At 32.5% G+C, this 21,425-nt stretch overlaps 1 protein-coding gene across 1 annotated transcript; it reads right to left on the bottom strand.

The window, feature by feature from the left end:
- Nucleotides 1–16,928: 16,928 nt before the first annotated feature.
- On the bottom strand, nt 16,929–19,172 carry LOC127100853 (uncharacterized). The gene is made up of 7 exons (XM_051038154.1): nt 19,034–19,172; nt 18,862–18,948; nt 18,541–18,639; nt 18,331–18,472; nt 17,851–18,055; nt 17,246–17,306; nt 16,929–17,134 (listed from the first exon to the last, which is right to left on the bottom strand). Exons 1-7 carry the CDS (start codon nt 19,170–19,172, stop codon nt 16,929–16,931), a joined length of 939 nt encoding a protein of 312 aa, XP_050894111.1.
- Between the last annotated feature and the right edge of the window lie 2,253 nt (nt 19,173–21,425).

The following is a 21,425-nucleotide window of genomic DNA, read 5'->3' as shown; positions in this document are numbered from 1 at the left end:
TGTTAGCACCCAAAGTGTCCTAGATACTCCTAGGGAGCCCTTTTTTATGTGTGTATGTGTTTTTGATATAAATGATGTTTGGTAAAAATAGAGTGTGGGGATGAGAAAAGAATTCATTGATTATATTTTTGTGTTTGACAAAACCTTCGGTCTTGTGCCTATGTACGAACATAAAAATAAGGGATCAAAACCTCGTAGTTCATGGTAAAAATTTCAAAGAAAGTGGGTGAATTGATTTTAACAAAAATTTACATGAAAAGGCACAAAGGGTCAAAAGTTTGAATGAAGTTGTTAGTTATTTTTGTCTTTTGAAATTTTAAGTCAACATGGTTAAGTTTATTTACAAATTTGATTAAGAAAAATATTTAAAAATTCATTGGCATAAGGTCGAAGTTTCTAATCATTAAAACAAAGTCTAAGTTTGAGAAAATCACAAGCAAAGAAGGTTTTGAAAAGGAGGGAGAGATTTTGAAATTTAAGAAGTGGGAGGAGATGAAGAGGCTATCCTAAGCACAAAATTAAAAGTTAAGAGTTGAAAAGATCTGACCAATGAGATGCAATCCAACAGACAAGAATGTCATATAGAAACCCAATTTTTCCTTTGAACTTTTATCAAGAAATAATCAATAAGAAATGAGAAATATCCATACATCATGAAGATCAAGACATCAAATAAAGATAGCCACATCCAAGCAAGCAATTCCCATAGCTAGCAGTCTTCTTTGTCTTCCAATGTATCAGATGAAATATTCCTTGATCAACTCAGAGCAAAGCATCAGACACAAGATCAAAATAACAATTAAGTACAAAGATAAAGTAACAGATGAATTTAAACAAATTCCAAGGCTTGTATCAGATGAAGGCACACTTCACAATAGCTCAGTCTCAGAATGTTGGCATTGGTCAGGTCCTTTTTGCATAGGGAATGTTGCCTAATTCTAAGTCCAAAAGTTCAAATCAAGTTCGATAGTCCACCAAATGTTTTTTTAGTGTTTTTTTGTTGTTATTAAGTGTTTTAGGGTCCTAAGACCACAAACAAAATTAAAATACACAAACAATATATACAATATCAAAGTATGGCTCAAGTGAGCAAAGTGAAAATGACATAAACATAAACATAAACAAGTTATATGAAATATAAATGGCAATGAATGGTAAATAACTAAAATTTAAATTGCATAAAGTAAATGACTTGAAAGTAAAGCAATATTAACAAGAATTAGTCAAATGTTAGTCAAAAGTTAGTCAAGTGTTAGTGGTGATTTTTAGTTGATTAAGTGATTCTTTGGAGAACACTCAACCATTCATTCACAAGTATGAATCCTTAAACCAAGACATCTTCCATGAGAAGAGCTCCAACTTGGATAATTCAACAAGTATGCCACTAGCTCCCATGAAAGGAAAAAGGTCAAGTCTCCATACAATGCCATGAAGAATGGGAGACTTACAATCTCACTTACTAGAATGCTATGTCTTAAGGGTCAAATTTAGCTCTATGTTAAGCAATCATAATTGGACTTATGTAGAAGTCACAACTATCTGAGGCTGGGCAATAAAAATTTAGGTGTTAATGCATGTTAGAGATTTTGTATGAAGAACCAACCTCCTAAAACATACCACACACTAAAAGAAAAGATCAAGAGGGTGGACATATCTCAGTCATACTTGCATTGATTCATCTGACACAAAGTCATTGATGAATCAATTAGCATTTAGACATTAGAGATTTCATTGGTCAAATGAAGGAATGGGAAAGAATATGTATGGAGATGAAGAGGGAGGGGAAGATAGAAATACAAATTGATCATGAGAGGAGTTTCATCAAATCAAAACCATTCATTCATTTTGGGAGATGAAATGTACATTTCATCAATCCCATAAATCCAATGGTTTTAATCCAACAAAAGTCAAACCAACATTGACAAAGACCTAAACAGAAAGTCAAACATCACAAAACCATAAAAATGGTTGAACAATATTTTTAAACATTTAATCAATTTAAAATTGAATTAAAATGCATTTTAATTTGGTCAAAACCTAAAATCCCTTCAAAACACCAAATAAATGGCCAAGGCATTTATCCTAGGTCAAACAAGGTCAAAGAACCTTAGACAAAAAATTTCACTATTTTTGAAAAGTCAGAAGTAATTTTAAACAATTGCACAAAAACATTTAATTCATGAAAAATATCAAAATTAATCCAAAAAATAATTTTAATTCATAGTATGGAAAAGGAAAATATTTAAAGATTTTTGGTGGAAGTCCCATATTTTTTGGATTAAAAATAAAATTTCTATGAATTAAACAAACTAAATGGATTAATTGAAAATTCAGAAAATAAAAAGAAATTGGAAAAAACGAGGGCCATCAGATCTCCCTCATTAATTGAGGTGGCAGATCCGATAGCCAAGCGTGTGCTATCCACGATGCGCTCTAGTCAACGCGCCACACACATGGTATTTAAAAGGAATGTCTCAGATTAAAACATTCAAACATGATCAGATGGTCAGGAGGCGTGCCAATACACCACCAAAGCTAGGGCTACGGTCATCTTCTTCGGTGAACCTCACTAGACTGGTCCACCTTCATCTCAATGAAAAATGAAAAATAAGGAAACTATTTCAAAGAAAAAATGCTCAAAATCTCGAATTTGGCCTTAATTTTCTCTAATTCCAAGTATATCAAAAGATACAAGGATTTGAATTTTGAGGATCATGAACTGAGTTGCTTCGACTTGACCTCAAAGCAACTCAATCTTGTTGCCTACATTGGTAGGACTTCAGCCAACCAAAAATCAAAGAGAACGGTGAAAAATTAAGAGAGATTCGAAGAGAGAAAGTTTCTGAAAAATCACCTTCGTGGGAGCTCGAATCTTGCTTCCAATTGGCCTTGGCTTGACTTCAGAAGCTTGCGAGAAGTGAATTGGATCAAAGAATGGCTTGGATTCTTGGAGTTTCAACTTCAAAACAGAAGTGAAATTGAAACTCGATTTTCAATTGAAAACCTTCAAGTTTATCCTCTAATGGTGAGGGGTATGGGTGCATGATCAAAGCTTGGGCAAGGTGTCCCCAATTTTGAGCAGAAGGGGTTGTATTTTTAGGCAATGCAATTGATTTCCACACACTTCCATCTAAATGACAAAAATAGTAATTCTCACTTGCATGGATGCATGGGCGTGTGATAGGCCTATCAAATGATGTCAAAAGGTCCAAAATTGATCATGAGCAATGCTGAAAGTTTATCATGGAGTCATGGAATTGGAAATGAAAAGTGGTCATGAGATTCATCCAAATGGAACCTTGAAGAAAATCCATGCGCAAGTCATTCAATCCTTGGCCAAATGAGGTGATCTTAGACTTTTTGGAAAGGTGAGATCAAGGGGGACAACTTTCATGTTGAACACTTTTCGATTTGAAACTTTTATCATGATAAATTTTGAGGTGGAAGCTTGGGAAATCAAACATAAATGAAAATTTTCTAAGTACCAAGCCAAATGTTCAACTCTTCCACCTTTAATAACTTTTGCTATGGGCTTCAAATAGAAAGAGTTCCTTAATCAAAGTTGTAGATATTTCAAACATCTTCAATTTGGTCACAAATATGACCTCATTTGGATTTGGTAAGAAGGAGTTATGCATTTTAGAAGTTGAGGAAAATCTCTTGTTCAATGGTAATGACCCAAAATGACCTATAATGTTTCCTCTTGGTACATGCCCTTGCAAGTTGAATTTGAAGTTTCTCAAAGAATAACAGTTGGAGAGGACATCTTGAATTTTATCATGGAACTTGGATGGAATTCATCTCATAAAAATTGAGCAAGTTATGGTCCTTGGAAGTTGACCTCCTAATTAGGGTTCAGACAAGATGACCTATAATCTTTCACCATAAAAAATGAGTTTCCAAGAAAAACTAGCTCTTGACCTCAACATGAAAGTTGTTTGGAATGTCATAAGGAGTAAATCTTATCTTGGAATGATTTTCATATGACAAAAATTGTAGGAGATAGGGTCTAGGGAACCCTAGTTTTTATCAGTTGACTTTCTATGGTCAACCACCATGAACCAACTTGTAAACTTGAAGTTATCTTGATATATTGGACTTATGGAGGATCATATATGTATAAGATGATGTAATATGAAGTATCCCTTAAAATAATTTAATCAAATATTGAAGAAACTTGTTGAGGAAGTCTCACAAGATACCCAGATGAATTAGGGCTTCCAAGGCAAACAAGCTTCAAACTCTTGATGAATTATTGATCAAAATGATAAATGAAGATCATGGGGATCCATATATGATGTCTAGAATCAATTTAAACCATCTCTTGATTGATATCCTTGCATTGAGGGTCTCAAACCCTAGATATGAGCTTGATGAGGCATTGGTGAATGCACACACTACCCACAAAAGAAACAAAGCTATACATAGATATATTTTTGGTATTTTGGTTAGTAAATAATGAAAAACAAAGTATGATACAATCAAATATGCTTGATGATCTCTCTCAATACAAATCCAATGAATGAGGGGTGAAGAGGATGCCAAGGTGTGATCCCTAAAGCCAATGCATATGATGAGATAACATGAGGGATCTTAGGGTTAAAATTGGGGTTTTACAGATGTAAATTAGGTTTATAATATAACATAATCGAATAAGTCAGGAAAATATGATGGTAAGTGTCTTGACCGTTATCAAGGTATACATTTTATTCTTATCAAATTGAGAGTTCACATATCAATCAAATTTGATAATTTTTGCAACACATCCCAATCCACATATAAAAGAAAGCATTTGATGAAAAGAAAGACGTGATAAAGATGATAAATCTAGAAACTAGAAATGGATATAATTGTGTTATTCATATAGCTTGACATAATTCATATGAGAAGAAGTTATGCGAATTTTCAAAAGAGAATAAGTTTGAAATCAGAGATGTGTTATCTTTTAGCATGAGAACTCATGCAGATTTAATGTCAATATTTTAATTAGGGGTTGATGTCTGGTGTTCTATCTTTTATTGTTAATGGAATTAGTTGGTGGAAGGGGTTTTTTATTTCAAAGTTTGTCTGATGTTAGTTGTGTTGATGCATGCTTTATACCAAGTTCATTATGTTGATGCATGGCATAATATTCCATTGTATACATTTGAACAATCAATATATGTATTAAGATGGTATTTGCTTGTATTACTTAAATAAAAAATTGAGGTTGTTATTTTATATTATTGATAAAAGATTGAAGTATTTAATACATACAATTGTTTGAAAATTGAAGTGGTTAATATATAACAGTTTCAAAAGATGTTTTAAAGAAAAAAATATTCAACCATTTTGTGACTATATTTTTAACAGTTAATATTGAGTATATATTTCATATAAGCAATTCAGAATTTTTCATAATTTTACAAATTTTGTATAGTTTAAAAAACCACTTATATGTTGCTTGAATTTGCAAAAGGCAGATAAATTTCCATGTGGCAAGAACAAATATTTAGAGATAATCCATGTGTCAAATATTGCATAAATAACAATACATAAATGTAAACATCGTTAACAATGTTCCATAACCAAAAATCATGCAATAAGGCAATACATTAACCTATTTATCTATTGCAACTTGTTTATCTGCTGCAACTTGAATCCTCAATCAAAAATCTACAAAAAAACCGAATTGAATTATAAACCAAAACAAAATTGAATGAAAATTCTTTGTAGTAAAAACATTGCATTGAGGTTTAACTCCTATCAACTATTAGATATGAATTTTTAAAATAGACTGGAATATTAATTACTACCAAAAGTTTGTAGGACTCTTCATCCATTCATCTCAACTTCCTACTAAATGAGATATCATACTGAACCCAATGTAGTTTATATGAATCTCTTCATTTCATTCACAACTACTTCTTGTTGAATAAATTATCATAATAGACACAAAAATAAAATTCAATGATTATCCAAATTGATGAGATGTAAAACTTAATAAAATTAAACTTCTAACATGGTTTAAAATGATTCTAACTAATATGTTTGTTATACACATTGAAAGCATATATCAACATGGTCAAATGCATTTAGTAACTTACACTTTATACATTTTCAAAAACATCTTTGAAAAAAGCATTGGTGGTAGACTACAATGCTTGATTTTCTTTGTCGTGGATTAATATTTTGAGGCCCTCTTTGCTTTTTACTCTCGATATTGCAACATACAATTGACCATGGCTAAAGACACTCAGTGGCAAATATAATCCAACAATTGTCCTTGAGCTTTGTTAATTGTCATAACATATGATACAATAATATGATATTGTCTTTTTGTTAGCTTAAACGACCATGGAGATTGTGTAAGATAAATGTCCATTCTTGGAATATATATTAAATCCCCAACATTCTTTCCATATATAATCTTCACTTCTATAACATGGTTCGTCAATCTTGTAACAATAAGTCATGTTCCATTGCAAAGTCCCTCAGACTGGTTAATATTTCTAAGAAGCATTATTGGTGTGACAATCTTCAATTTAATCCGGTGATTAGAAATACATGAGGTTGTAAGTGCATTAAGAAAATATGTGGTCAAAACATCAAAATCTTCATTGTCATCGGCATCATATTTTTCCATTGTATTTGAGCTTAAATATTCATATTCTTCTCTTACGTTATAGAATGTATAAGGTTAATACATAATATAATATAATATATCAATGATATTTAAAATATTTAAATATAAGAAGCGTGTAAAGAAATTAATAACTGGAATCAAACCTGAAACATACTGGTTGATAACATCAATTGTCTCAATAGTTCCTGCTAAAATTTCTCTACACTATAAGAAATGTTCATTCTGGTAATTTTCTTCAAAGTTTGGATATGTGTACTAAACTATGGAATTGATGGGATCGTCAAATTCAGTGATTAAGAATTTCGACGGAATGGCAATATCTGCACAGTCATCATTAGGTTCAGACAATTTTCCATCTCCAACTTTTAATATCCAATTTGAAAACTGTTATAATTCATAATCACTTAATTTGATGCTGGATTGTTGAAGTATCATGTTCTTTATAAGCCTAAGAACCTTGCAATGATCCCATATGTATGATGAATTAGGAGTGGCATGAATTATATCAGAATGACTTCCCCTTGGTACAACTGATATAATTTGTCGCAAATTACCACCGAAGTCAACAATCTTTCCTCCAAATATTATGTTTGAAGATTTGGACCCCGTCATAATGTCTTTGAGTGTTTTATCCAATGCTTCAAAAGAATACTTCTGATCCATTAGAGCTTCGTCCAAAATTATTAACTTGGCAAGTTTGAGTAGCTCCGCACGATCACTTTTTTGTTCTACATTACATATAGATGATTCCAATGTCGGTATTGGAATTTTGAACATCAAATGTGTTGTTTGACCTCCTGGAAGTAAAATTGAAGTTATTCCGAACGAAGCAATTGTTAAACAAATATACTTTTGTGGTCGTATGTAACAAGCTAAAGTTCTCCACATATATGTCTTTCTAGTCCCTCCATATCCATATAAAAATACTCCATCTCTTTGATTCTCAACGACATTGGTGATTGATCTGAACCCATCTCTCTGTTCATCTTTTTCTACGACAATGTTATAAACACACAATAATAATGTATTAGATCATATTATTTTTAAATTAATACCGTAACAAATATTAACATATGCTACAAAAACTCAACAAAATTAAATCAATAAACAGACTATTAAGGCCTTTGTGTAAAACTTATTATATAATAGCGAGATGCTCAAATTTTTATACAAGACTTCATAAGCAATCTACATGGTATTTTATCAGTCATGCTTTAGTTCTGCCAAATAGAACATTCTTTATCAAATAATCAGCATGCATCTATAAGAAGTCAATACATATGCAATAACTGATGATGTATTATAACTTTGCTAAAGTTAACATCAATTAACATAAAAGGTAAAGCCATATCATAATTTCAATTATGTTTTCACACATAGATAAGTGAAAGTTTTACATGTAACATAATTGCAACGATAATAATCAATATTATTGAGTTGTCAAAGAGCTAACTAGATGAAAAGTTCTAATATTTTATAATACCTGTTAGACGTTGGTACAACTGATTGAATTCAACGTGTTGATCAGCTGGATCATAGTTAGATTGTTAATAAATTAGCTTATTCCTCAACTGTTCAAGCATATATCCTAATGGTTTAGGCATTCTGGGATAGTCAGATAAACTTTTGCGACTCTTTTGAAGAAGTTTTTCAATTTCAATCAATGTTAAATTGGCAATTTTTTCATCAGATAAACTCAATCTTGTAAAAGCACTGATATTCTGTTATGAATATAATTTGAATAGTAATACAGACACATGCATAATACTATCCTTAAACTCATTAATTGATACCTTTATTTCTTGAAAGTGTTTTTTGGTTGTAGAGTATACCGTTATATAATAAACCCTGTGTTTTATTCCAAACATATGATGGCCTATTCATGCTACTCGACAACAACATATGGACAAAAAGTACTCTAAAAAAATGACCCGATCCCCAATGGTTTGCCTTTGTAATTTTTGCTATGAATTCCTTATCATCTCCTATAAACACCATATCAAAACATGCATCATGAAAAGTATCATATTTGACGTTGTTAACAATTTTATCTTGTCATAACTACGCGGCCCTCTGACATGGGTTAAGATCATTCGTAGATAATACAATTCACCAGTGACATGAGGAACCCAAATTAACCTACCAATTGTGTAACCTTTTTTTGGGCTTCCACTCTTTTTTTTCTTGACATAAACAAACTTCAAAATAAATTTATTGTATGTTAAGTCTCTAGCCTCTAAATATTTATTGTTTGCTTCAAACCATGCTGTAAACATCAACTCTGTGACATTTGGATTATCCAAAATGGTATTAATACTATCAGTTTATGTATAATATACATAATTCTCCCCTTCATAATTGAAATATAACCTTTCAACAGATGGTTTCCTTCCACATATGGGAAATGAAAAAATTCTCCAAGATGCTTCACTTGGAGATACATGACTACAATCAATGTATTGTTTGATATTGTCTTTTTGTTAGATTAAACGACCATGGAGATTGTGTGAGATAAATGTCCATTCTTGGAATATATATTAAATCCCCAACATTCTTTCCATATATAATCTTCACTTCTATAACAATAAGTCATGTTCCATTGCAAAGTCCCTCAGACTGGTCAATATTTCTAAAAAGTATTATTGGTGTGACAATATTCAATTTAATATGGTGATTAGAAATACATGAGGTTGTAAGTGCATTACGAAAAATATGGTCAAAACATCAAAGTCTTCATTGTCATCGGCATCATATTTTTCCATTGTATCTGAGCTTAAATATTCATTTTCTTCTCCTACGTTATAGAACATATAAGGTTAATACATAATATAATATAATATATCAATGATATTTAAAATATTTAAATATAAGAAGCGTGTAAAGAAATTAATAACTGGAATCAAACCTGAAACATACTGGTTGATAACATCAGTTGTCTTAATAGTTCCTGCTAAGATTTCTCCACACTATAAGAAATGTTCATTCTGGTAATTTTCTTCAAAGTTTGGATATGTGTACTAAACTATAGAATCGATGGGATCGTCAAATTTAGTGACTAAGAATTTTGACGGAATGGCAATATCTGCACAGTCATCATTAAGTTCAGCCAATTTTCCATCTCTAACTTTTAATATCCAATTTGAAAATTGTTCTAATTCATAATCACTTAATTTGATGTTGGATTGTTGAAGTATCATGTTCTTTATAAGCCTAAGAACCTTGCAATGATCCCATATGTATGACGAATTAGGAGTGGCATGAATTATATCAGAATGACTTCTGTCGCAACCATGCGAAAAAAAAACAACCGCCGAAAAAAAGAAAAATGACAGAAGAGTCGCCACCGTGCGTTATTTATCCCAAAGGAGTGAAAGGAAACGCTCGAAGAAAACCTGGAGAAAAAGGAAAGGAAAAGACAAGGTCTCGCAACCAAATCTTGGGTTCGGGAGTCGATTATGCGAAGGGAAGGTATTAGCATCCATACGCATCCGTAGTAGTCTACGGGATCCACTCTTGTTGTTCTTGTCTAAAGGGTGTGTGTTTATCTAATGTACTATTTACTAAAGGAGGGGTCAAAAGAAAATGACTCGCACGGATGTCGTATCCACTGCATTCGTATCTCATCTGAATATGAGAATCAGAGTCTTCGTAGGTCGGCTACCTATGGTTTAAAGAGGAGTGTGCTCGGTAAGACATCACATCTTAGGCCTACGTATCTCATCTGGAATGAGAATCAGAGCAAAACGTAGTTCAGCTAACTACGGGAACAAGGGTCTCGATTGCAATTAGGGCAAGAGAAATGGAAGGTCTCGATCGCAACGAGGGCGAGAGAAAAGAATCGCAACAAGCGCAAAAGCAAGCAAAGATTAGTTGTTAGTCGTCAGTAAAAAAAACTCGGCAAGACATCGCATCTCGTGCCTACGTATCTCATCTGAACATGAGAATCAGAGTTGTCGTAGTTCAACTAACTAGGGGTTGCCATCTGAACATGGACTTATAAAGGAGGACACCAGTTGTGTCAAAGGAGAGTGGCAATGTGCTCACATCCTAGAAGTAGGTGTCGCAGCTCGCTGAATCGAGTCTTAGGCAGTTACCTCTTTGCAATAGGACGAACTGACATGCCACAGGATTGGAGACGCATGGAAGGTCTAAAAATGGGGGAGCTCTGCCCTAGAGTTGTCATGCAATGTGAACCTATGTGTTAGGATTTACAAATGGGAGCATCTACCTAATGTTAGCATGCAAAGAATGAGGGAATTCTACCTATGTTATCATACAAAGAATAAGGGAATCCTACCTATGTTATCATACAAAGAAATAAGGGAATGCTACCTATGTTATCATACAAAGGGTTCTATCTAATGGGTTCTACCTAAACAGAATAAGAATCGACGGATGGAGCAAGGAAAGGAACCAGGGATAAGGGTAGATGGCGATGCACGAAGCAATCGACTTACAGGTGGTAGATGGTGATGCCTGAAGCAATCGACTTACAAGAGAAATGGTGATGCATGAAGCAATCGACTTACAAAAGGATGGATGAATACGTGTTGGTTCTTTTAAGTTTTGAAAATGATTACTCGACGTTGGATCGAGCTTTTGATCTTGTTTTGAAATGGTTATCGGATGTTCGTTTTAGTTCTTATATTAACAGATGAATAAAGAATGAAAGAATAAACATTATAAAATTCGTGGGAGAGGGATACATTTGTTATGAATGGGGATTGTTCATGGCAATCAAACAATAATAATATATGCCTCATACACCATACAAGTAGGCCACAGTTATCAAACAATCAGATATATAAACAAGTATATGATCAAATCAAATAATCAAAGAATGAAATGAATGAGCATCAGACAATGCATGAGAAGTATAAACATGTTAAACAATCAATCAATAGAAGTATGGATGAAAGAAACAAATATAACAAAAAATCAGATGGATCAGACAGATGCAACTATACACACAAAGGATCACTGAATAATTTAATCGGGGAATGATGCAAGGATCAAATAAAATCAAGATGAGAGGCCTCTAATATATGGCATATGAGATGAACAAGGGAGGATCGAAAGACCTCTTCAATTTCCATAAGCAATCCCTAAGTCAAACATCAATCATAGAAAAGTCAACTGAAAAGTCAAGTCAACTTAAAAATTATCAAATAAATAGTAAATTAATCAAGAAAATTATGAAAAATTAAAATAAGTAAGGTGGGGTCAGGACATCATCATCCCCCAAAAAGATTTTAAAAATAATGAAAATTGGTTATTGAATTAATTGAAATAAAACAGAAGTCAAAGGAAAAGTCAACCAAGCAAACTAGGTCAAAAATAAATCCAAAATAAATTGAAAATGGGAAATAAAATTCCAAGAAAAGGTCAGGTTGACCATAAGACATTGGTCATTCCTCATCCCAAAAATCAGAACCTAAAAATAATTCTAAGTCATGAAAATAAAATTAATAAAAAAATGTGTTAAAATAAACCACTTGAAATAAATAATTAAAATAAAATATTAACAATAAATAAATATGAAAATAAAAATTAAATAAAATTAAATAAAATTAAATAAAATTAAATAAAACATTAAGAAATGGGAAAAGTATTTTTTGGTATTTTTATGAATAAATAAAATACTTTTATTATTTAAAAACAAAACAGAAAAATAAAATGAATTAAAAAAAGGAAATGAAAATGAATGTGATAATGGGCCAGATGAGTGGTGTGTGAAGAGTAATTGATGCGCCAGGCCCGGTCCAAGTGCTCATTAAAATTCAGCGTGACAAAAAAATAAATGTACATTTTAATAAGTTATGTGAACATGTGCATCGATTGGGCAAGGCTTCATTTAAACACTAAATGACAAAATAATGACCAGCGGCTGGGATTAAAAGAAAAGCGCGAGATCTAAGGGCACGAAGCGTGACACCTCATCGTCCCTTTCATGCAAACCCTAACCTCATGCAAATGCAGGAAAAAAAACGAAAAAACGCAGCATACTCTTTCAATCTTCCACACGACAATGCTAACAATGTAGTGCACCAAATGACATGGTATAAAAAGCAAAGTTCAAGTGCAAAATCAAAATGAGTAGAACACCATGGTATTTTGTTTCATGAAAAATAGTGACTTGAACATAGAGAAAAGTGAACAGCAAGGCACCCTCATGCACACGGATTCCACAGAAATTTATCAACATAAACTCAAACTTAAAGACAATGCCTCATGGTGAGGGCTTCATAAACAAGCATGACATATTGTTAAACATCATAAAGTAAGCATGGCATGGCATGGTAACATGATAAGCATGGTGAACAAGCATGGAATGAACATGGAAAATATGATGAGCAAGCATAGCATGAGCATGGAAGAGAGTGATAAAATGTTTACCTAGTGGATGCAAGGTCCACTGCCTCTTGGTATTGGAGGAATGGAAAGAGAAGGAAAATGCTCTTGGTGCTTTGAAATTTCAAGAACTTGTGAAAATGGAAAGGGAATGAAAGTTGGTCTTCTTCCTCTTGCCTTGCCTAGATCGAAATATAGCAGCCTCCCTCTTTCAGATTAGGGTTTCCAAGCTTTAAATATGTAGGGTTTTAAGTGTTTAAATGGGCTGAAATGTTTGGTTTGGATTCATGAGCAAAAGTGCAAAAAGTGAGGTGTGAAAGGAAACTCTAATTGTGGCAAAACTTAAGTGAGTGAAACAAAAGCAAATGGCCAAATGAGGTAAAAAGTGTGTTGGTTGGTTTGTGGTCTGACTTGGTTGTCTTGGTCTGGCAAGAAAACAATCCAACAAGGTGACTTTGAGACCTTGTATCTTGATGATTATGTGACCAAATGGCAAGGCAATGCAAACAGTAGGAAGAGGGCATGGAGCTTAACATCTTTCATATTGAACACAAGTTGAAATGGTGAATGGAAATAGTTGAAAAATGACCTTAAAGTTCAGGTTCCATAATTGCAAAATGGTTGGGCCAGTTTGGCCTAAATGCTGCCTAAAAATACAGTCCATGATGCCAACTTTAGATGAGTGCATCTCTCAAACCAATGATCCAAATGGGATGATTCCAAAAGGATGTGAAAGAGGACATAGCAAGGTACAATTGTCATGAAGAAAGTATTCTCAAAAGATGCCTTGAAATGCAAGAAATCTGGCCCATAAGTCTTGACAAATCTTGAAGATTTTGAACTTAGAAAATTTTCTAAGTGTCCTAAAATAATGTCTCACTTTGACCAAGCATAACTTTCTCAATTTTAATCCAAATGAAACAAACTTTATATCTCTAGAATGCTTGGAACAGGAGGAACAATGTTCATGTTGGAGAAATGTTCAAATGGAGCTTGAATCTTGATGGAAAATGGGCTTAAAGTGGGTGCAAAAATCATAAAAACTTGCCTTAAATGGAAAGTCAACTATTTCTAAATTTAGTAACTTTTCCAACTCCTGATTAAATGATGAATACATGATCCAACCTTGATCAAATTTCACATGTAGGCCCCCTTAGGCATGGATTTTGAGATTCCACTTTCAAAATGTCAAGAATTGACTTTTCTGGCCCCATAGTTGAGTTTTCCCAAACTGTCTGATTCCCGATTCCATTGATCAATTAAAGCACCTCTGGCTCAAATAAAGAGCTGATTTTTTGTATGTAGACCCTTGTGGACATATGGATGGCCATGGAAAATAGTTTTACCCAAGGAATCGGAAATAAACCGATTTTATACCAAACCCTAATTTAGGGCAAAAATGACTAGGAACTGATTGCACTGATTGCCAATGGATCTTTGTGAGATAATTGTGAATCTTCCTAGGCCAAGATGCCTCTCTAATCATTACATTAATGAGCCCCCTTTACTTCCAACCAAAAATTGCCTGTTGCAGATAGCCATGAAACCCTAATTTCTGATTAAATGAAAATGCACACTCTGAGAGCTCTGAATCTTCCATTGATTAACTATAGACCAAAATGAGATACCTGGACCACCTTGAGACCCTTGAGACTTGTATACTTGTAGAATGAAGTTCAATTCTCAGTCTTGCTTCGTGTGGGCTCCCTCTGGTTAAGGAACGGTCAATCAAACCCTGATTTCCAAGTCACTAATGCAGTATGCAATGAGTATAACCTAGTATGATGCTAATGAAATGTAAGACATAATCCCATGCTTCCAGGAAAAATGAAGGGTAAATTTTGGGGTATTACAACTTCCCCTTGGTACAACTGATATAATTTGTCGCAAATTACCATCGAAGACAACAATCTTTCCTCCAAATATTATGTTTGAAGATTTGAACCCCGTCATAATGTCTTTGAGTGTTTTATCCAATGCTTCAAAAAAAATACTTCTGACCCATTAGAGCTTCGTCCAAAATTATTAACTTGGCAAGCTTGAGTAGCTCCGCACGATCACTTTTTTGTTCTACATTACATGTAGATGATTCCAATGTCGGTATTGGAATTTTGAACATCAAATGTGTTGTTTGACCTCCTGGAAGTAAAATTGAAGTTATTCCGAACGAAGCAATTGTTAAACAAATATACTTTTGTGGTCGTATGTAACAAGCTAAAGTTCTCCACATATATGTCTTTCTAGTCCCTCCATATCCATATAAAAATACTCCATCTCTTTGATTCTCAACGACATTGGTGATTGATCTGAACACATCTCTTTGTTCATCTTTTTCTACGACAATGTTATAAACACACAATAATAATGTATTAGATCATATTATTTTTAATTTAATACTGTAACAAATATTAACATATGCTACAAAAACTCAACAAACTTAAATCAATAAACAGACTATTAAGGCCTTTGTGCAAAACTTATTATATAATAACGAGATGCTCAATTTTTTATACATGACTTCATAAGCAATCTACATGGTATTTTATCAGTCATGCTTTAGTTCTGCCAAATACAACATTCTTTATCAAATAATCAGCATGCATCTATAAGAAGTCAATACATATGCAATAACTGGTGATGTATTATAACTTTGCTAAAGTTAACATCAATTAACATAAAAGGTAAAGCCATATCATGATTTCAATTATATTTTCACACATAGATAAGTGAAAGTTTTACATGTAACATAATTGCAACCATAATACTCAATATTATTGAGTTGTCAAAGAGCTAACTAGATGAAAAGTTCTAATATTTTATAATACCTGTTAGACGTTGGTACAACTGATTGAATTCAGCGTGTTGATCAGCTGGATCATAGTTAGATTGTTAATAAATCAGCTTATTCCTCAACTGTTCAAGCATATATCCTAATGGTTTAGGCATTCTGGGATAGTCAGATAAACTTTTGCGAATCTTTTGAAGAAGTTTTTCAATTTCAATCAATGTTAAATTGGCAATTTTTTCATCAGATAAACTCAATCCTGTAAAAGCACTGATATTCTGTTATGAATATAATTTGAATAGTAATACAGACACATGCATAATACTATCCTTAAACTCATTAATTGATACCTTTATTTCTTGAAAGTGTTTTTTGGTTGTAGAGTACACCGTTATATAATAAACCTTGCGTTTTATTCCAAACATATGATGGCCTATTCATGCTACTCGACAACAACATATGGACAAAAAGTACTCTAAAAAAATGACCCGATCCCCAATGGTTTGCCTTTGTAAATTTTGCTATGAATTCCTTATCATCTCCTATAAACACCATATCAAAACATGCATCACGAAAAGTATCATATTTGACGTTGTTAACAATTTTATCTTGTCATAACTACGCGGCCCTCTGACATGGGTTAAGATCATTCGTAGATAATACAATTCACCAGTGACAGGAGGAACCCAAATTAACCTACCAATTGTGTAACCTCTTTTTTGGGCTTCCACTCTTTTTTTTCTTGACATAAAAAAACTTCAAAATAAATTTATTGTATGTTAAGTCTCTAGCCTCTAAATATTTATTGTTTGCTTCAAACCATGTTGTAAACATCAACTCTATGACACTTCGATTATCCAAAATGGTATTAATACTATCAGTTTATGTATAATATACATAATTCTCCCCTTCATAACTGAAAATAACCTTTCAACAGATGGTTTCCTTCCACATATGGGAAATGAAAAAATTCTCCAAGATGCTTCACTTGGAGATACATATCTACAATCAATGTATTGTTTGATATTGTCTTTTTGTTAGATTAAACGACCATGGAGATTGTGTGAGATAAATGTCCATTCTTGGAATATATATTAAATCCCCAACATTCTTTCCATATATAATCTTCACTTCTATAACATGGTTTGCCAATCTTGTAACAATAAGTCATGTTCCATTGCAAAGTCCCTCAGACTGGTCAATATTTCTAAGAAGCATTATTGGTGTGAAAGTCTTCAATTTAATCCGGTGATTAGAAATACTTGAGGTTGTAAGTGCATTAAGAAAATATGTGGTCAAAACATCAAAGTCTTCGTTGTCATCGACATCATATTTTTCCATTGTATCTGAGCTTAAATATTCATTTTCTTCTCCTACGTTATAGAATATATAAGGTTAATACATAATATAATATAATATATCAATGATATTTAAAATATTTAAATATAAGAAACGTGTAAAGAAATTAAAAACTGGAATCAAACCTGAAACATACTGGTTGATAACATCAATTGTCTCAATAGTTCCTGCTAAAATTTCTCTACACTATAAGAAATGTTCATTCTGGTAATTTTCTTCAAAGTTTGGATATGTGTACTAAACTATGGAATCGATGGGATCGTCAAATTCAGTGATTAAGAATTTCGATGGAATGGCAATATCTGCACAGTCATCATTAGGTTCAGCCAATTTTCCATCTCCAACTTTTAATATCTAATTTGAAAACTGTTCTAGTTCATAATCACTTAATTTGATGCTGGATTGTTGAAGTATCACCGTTAGAAATTGATTCACTCAAATTGTGATACTCTCCAACTCTGAGTTTCAATTGGTTTTTTCTAAGCCACCTAAGCCTCTCCGACTCCATCATTATAAATCCATCGACCAAAAATTATTGGTAGAACCTTCTTGATCTCAAAATTTTAGGTGGCTCATTTGGTCTAGATTGTATTATAAATGCCAACCACTCTTTGATTGTAATTCCGTTTCTCTTTGTTGCTTGTTCCCACGAAACATCTTCATGCTGAATTTTTGAATGTTTAGATTCTGGATCAATATGAATGTTAGGAGATGTATCTCAATATTTTACATTAGGTCTATAACCATCTTCGCCATACGGAAAAAATAATGGATATTGATACCCTAAATAGCTGGTATGGTACCCATCTATCCTTTGAACTTCACCGTATTGTTTTTGCATAATAATATCTCTTCTTTCCGCGGTATTAACATCCCCAGTAATCAAAATAGCTACTTCAGAAACTGTTGGTTGATTATATATCCTTCCATCAGTACTACGCTCATAAATTAGATAAAGTTTCAAATCAGAAACATTCCCTTATTTCAATATATCCATGGCCATTCAAAATGATTGAGCATGAACGTTGTTTTCATATAACATCTTAGACAATTTGCTTACAATCTCAATGTCAACACAACTTTTGGTCCTACGTTTCAATAAAACATGGATAAAGAGTATGTGTCATAAATCCATATTCGGTGGAACAACAAGGAAACACTTAAAACTAATATCATTGTTTGCGACTGTAAATATATAGGTAATACATACTTGATTCTGTGAATTCTATTTTGTATATCCTTCTCTATATCATATATATACAGCTGCGTAAACTTTGGACTGTATCCTGGAATTGGTAACATGTTACAATGCCTGTGACAAGATTGACCTTGAATACGAGAATTAGGAGGACCTTTATCGTTGTTAAAATAATGATCCATTTTAGAACTAAGAGATGTAAATGCAAATATCATGTTATACATTCGAATTTGTTATTGAATTTTTTTGACTCATTATTTTCATTGTCAGACAAAAGATCTTGCAAAGCCTTTGGTGACTGCTTTAACAAAGGCAGTTTAACTATGCCATCACCACAACACATAGAAAACTTAGGATTTTACGCGTTTCAATTCTTTCATGTCCTTTCGTGATACCACATATTTGCTCCATATTATTGACATTGTATTGTTGGATCTCATATATCGCAGTAACCTCCTAATAACAATGTATAAGGTAATATTCTTATATATTCAATAATAAGTATTTGCACGGTTAATATAATATAATGTTCTCTTAACAAACCTGAATCAGATGATTTATTGTTAGTATAATCTGTTGCATTCAAATTTTCGCCCCCCTCGAATGCTGAATCGGACTCTGAACTATAACCTAAACCAATAAAAGTATAAAATATTATATACACTATAATTAAGAATCTAAATAATAAATAATACGCAATATAGTATAAATGTACCATAAGATTCATCCTCAGAAGAGTCATCGAAAAGATCATTAGGTTCAAGACGTGTATCATAACCTATATTTGGCTCTCTATGAGCCAATGTCTCATCAAATAGTTTTGCCAAATTAACTCCAAGTTTGTTAATCTGCATTGCTGTTCATTTTTTGGATTTGATATTAACCATTGTAGTTGACTGAGTTCTGGATCCAGAAAGTTGTTGGTTGTGTCGAAAAGAACTTGTTGAAGCAATGTTGGTACCTTGAAATTGAGTGTTCATAGTTATAAGAGTTAGAATATTAGTACCAATTCTAGCCAATGGTGTTCTTTTACTTGAAGATGTTATGCTGATGCATTTAGACGTGCATATATTATTTTCCTCGTTTATGGTCTTCAATCTCTTGCATTTTTTCTATTGAAGAATTATCTTTCTAAGAATCCTTGCTCTTTTAGCCAATTTCTTCTTCAAAGTATTTGTAAAAAGCACATGTTTGCTTGTTCCATGGTTTCCAAAGATATATAATATTATCTGATTGTAACATATATATTGTAAATTATAAATATATAAGTAACACCATTCATGGAATATCAAACATTTAGTTAATATATTATGATGTTTAATGGTTTAGTAATGATATTATACAATTTATGATGAGATGACATTGATTAGCATGCAAATGGCAGTTTATTGATGGTCAGTATCATAGTAATCTAAAATAGCCTTAAAACATGCAAAATGATTAAACAACCACTTGCATTAATTCTATATAGGCGGCAACAATCATGGAAGTTCATTGAAAATATACATAATAAAGTGAATTTATGCAATATATGCTTTGGAAACATAAGTGACTTATTAAATCCAAGGGAATACAAAATTTGTTTGAATTCAATGGAATGACTTATTTGTTTGAATTACATTCATTAAAGTATAACAGTGATATTGTACTGTATAAATGGGCCACATTTTGAATTAAATATTGTATTTTAATATTTCTGGATTCCAACTCAGAGTATAAAACATAATAAGTATTAGCAACTAAAATGATTGAATATTTCAAGTGACACTTTAATCGACAAATAACTTCACCAACACATGTATGATAAGTGGAAACACTGAAGATCGATATTTCTAAACTACATAAAGCTCAACAGCAAAAATAAAAATGAAATGAAACAAATCAAGTAGATCAACTGCAGGAGTTCATATACAACTTCAACTTAGATAAAAAAAACCCAAAAAAAACTTGGTAAACAACAAATAACATATGCCACATTAAACAACTAAAAGAGCAACATTAAACTTCATTAATAAGAATTAGAAAGACATATGAAATTAACAACGTTTCCTTCCAACAATGTTCCTTCGGGGATGTTTCCACAACCTGATGTACATCATCTGAGAATCAGAGTGGTAGTGACATAATAACATATCTCCCACCTTAAGGTTTTTTTCCTTTAGCGTATTCATACCACCCATAATCGAGGTACAGATCCATCATGTATCTCTCTGATTTAATGATCTCACAGTCATAGTAGTCAATAATGTCAAAATCCATCAGGGTACACTCAGTTTGGTCTGGACGAATACCTCTCCATCTAACCTCGGTTGGGAAATGCTGCATAGTATGAGTTTTTGTCAGTTAATATTAACATTAGATTCTAAGTTCGTATAAAAAATGAAAAACATAATATATATATTTTGTTGTTAGAATTTGCGTAACATTCTACCAAAACTTGATTTCCTCCCTTCAGTGATCAGGTGATCTTTTTCTCCCAAAAGAGATCAGGTGACAACCCTCATACGTGCTAATTCACCTGTTCAGTTGGACCATGTTCCTGAGGCATATTGATCTCAGGAAACAATTCATTCACATGACCTCAGGGAACATTTCATCCACTTGACCTCAAGGAACATTCGACTGGGTCATATTGATCTCAGGGAACAATTCATCCACATGACCTCAGGGAACAATTTATCCACATGACCTCGGGGAACATTCGACTGGGTCATATTGATCTCAAGGAACATTTCATCCACTTGAACATCATTGAGAGGTTGGTTCACTTGGACAGTGTTTTCAATGATTTCATAAATTTGATCTGTGTCAAGAGATAAAAATATGCAAATATAAAGATGCAATATTTGGTTGTATGATCTAGATATGAGATTTATTTTTCTTAGAATTGTTGTGGATTAATGATTGTATAAACTCTTGCAATATTTGTCAAAATAAAAAGGTACATAACATTTTCCATTAAGAATCCATTGAAGAATAGAGTAGGCAAAGCGAGGAAGAGCGTCGATCCAATATATATATATATATATATATATATATATATATATATATATATATATATATATATATATATATATATATATATATATATATATACTCTCTCTCTC

The sequence above is a fragment of the Lathyrus oleraceus genome, chromosome 1 (assembly GCF_024323335.1).
Source record: "Lathyrus oleraceus cultivar Zhongwan6 chromosome 1, CAAS_Psat_ZW6_1.0, whole genome shotgun sequence".
NCBI classification, from domain to species: domain Eukaryota; kingdom Viridiplantae; phylum Streptophyta; class Magnoliopsida; order Fabales; family Fabaceae; genus Lathyrus; species Lathyrus oleraceus.
The sequence above is the reverse complement of the archived record's forward strand: the minus strand, read 5'-3'. Positions and strand labels throughout refer to the sequence as shown.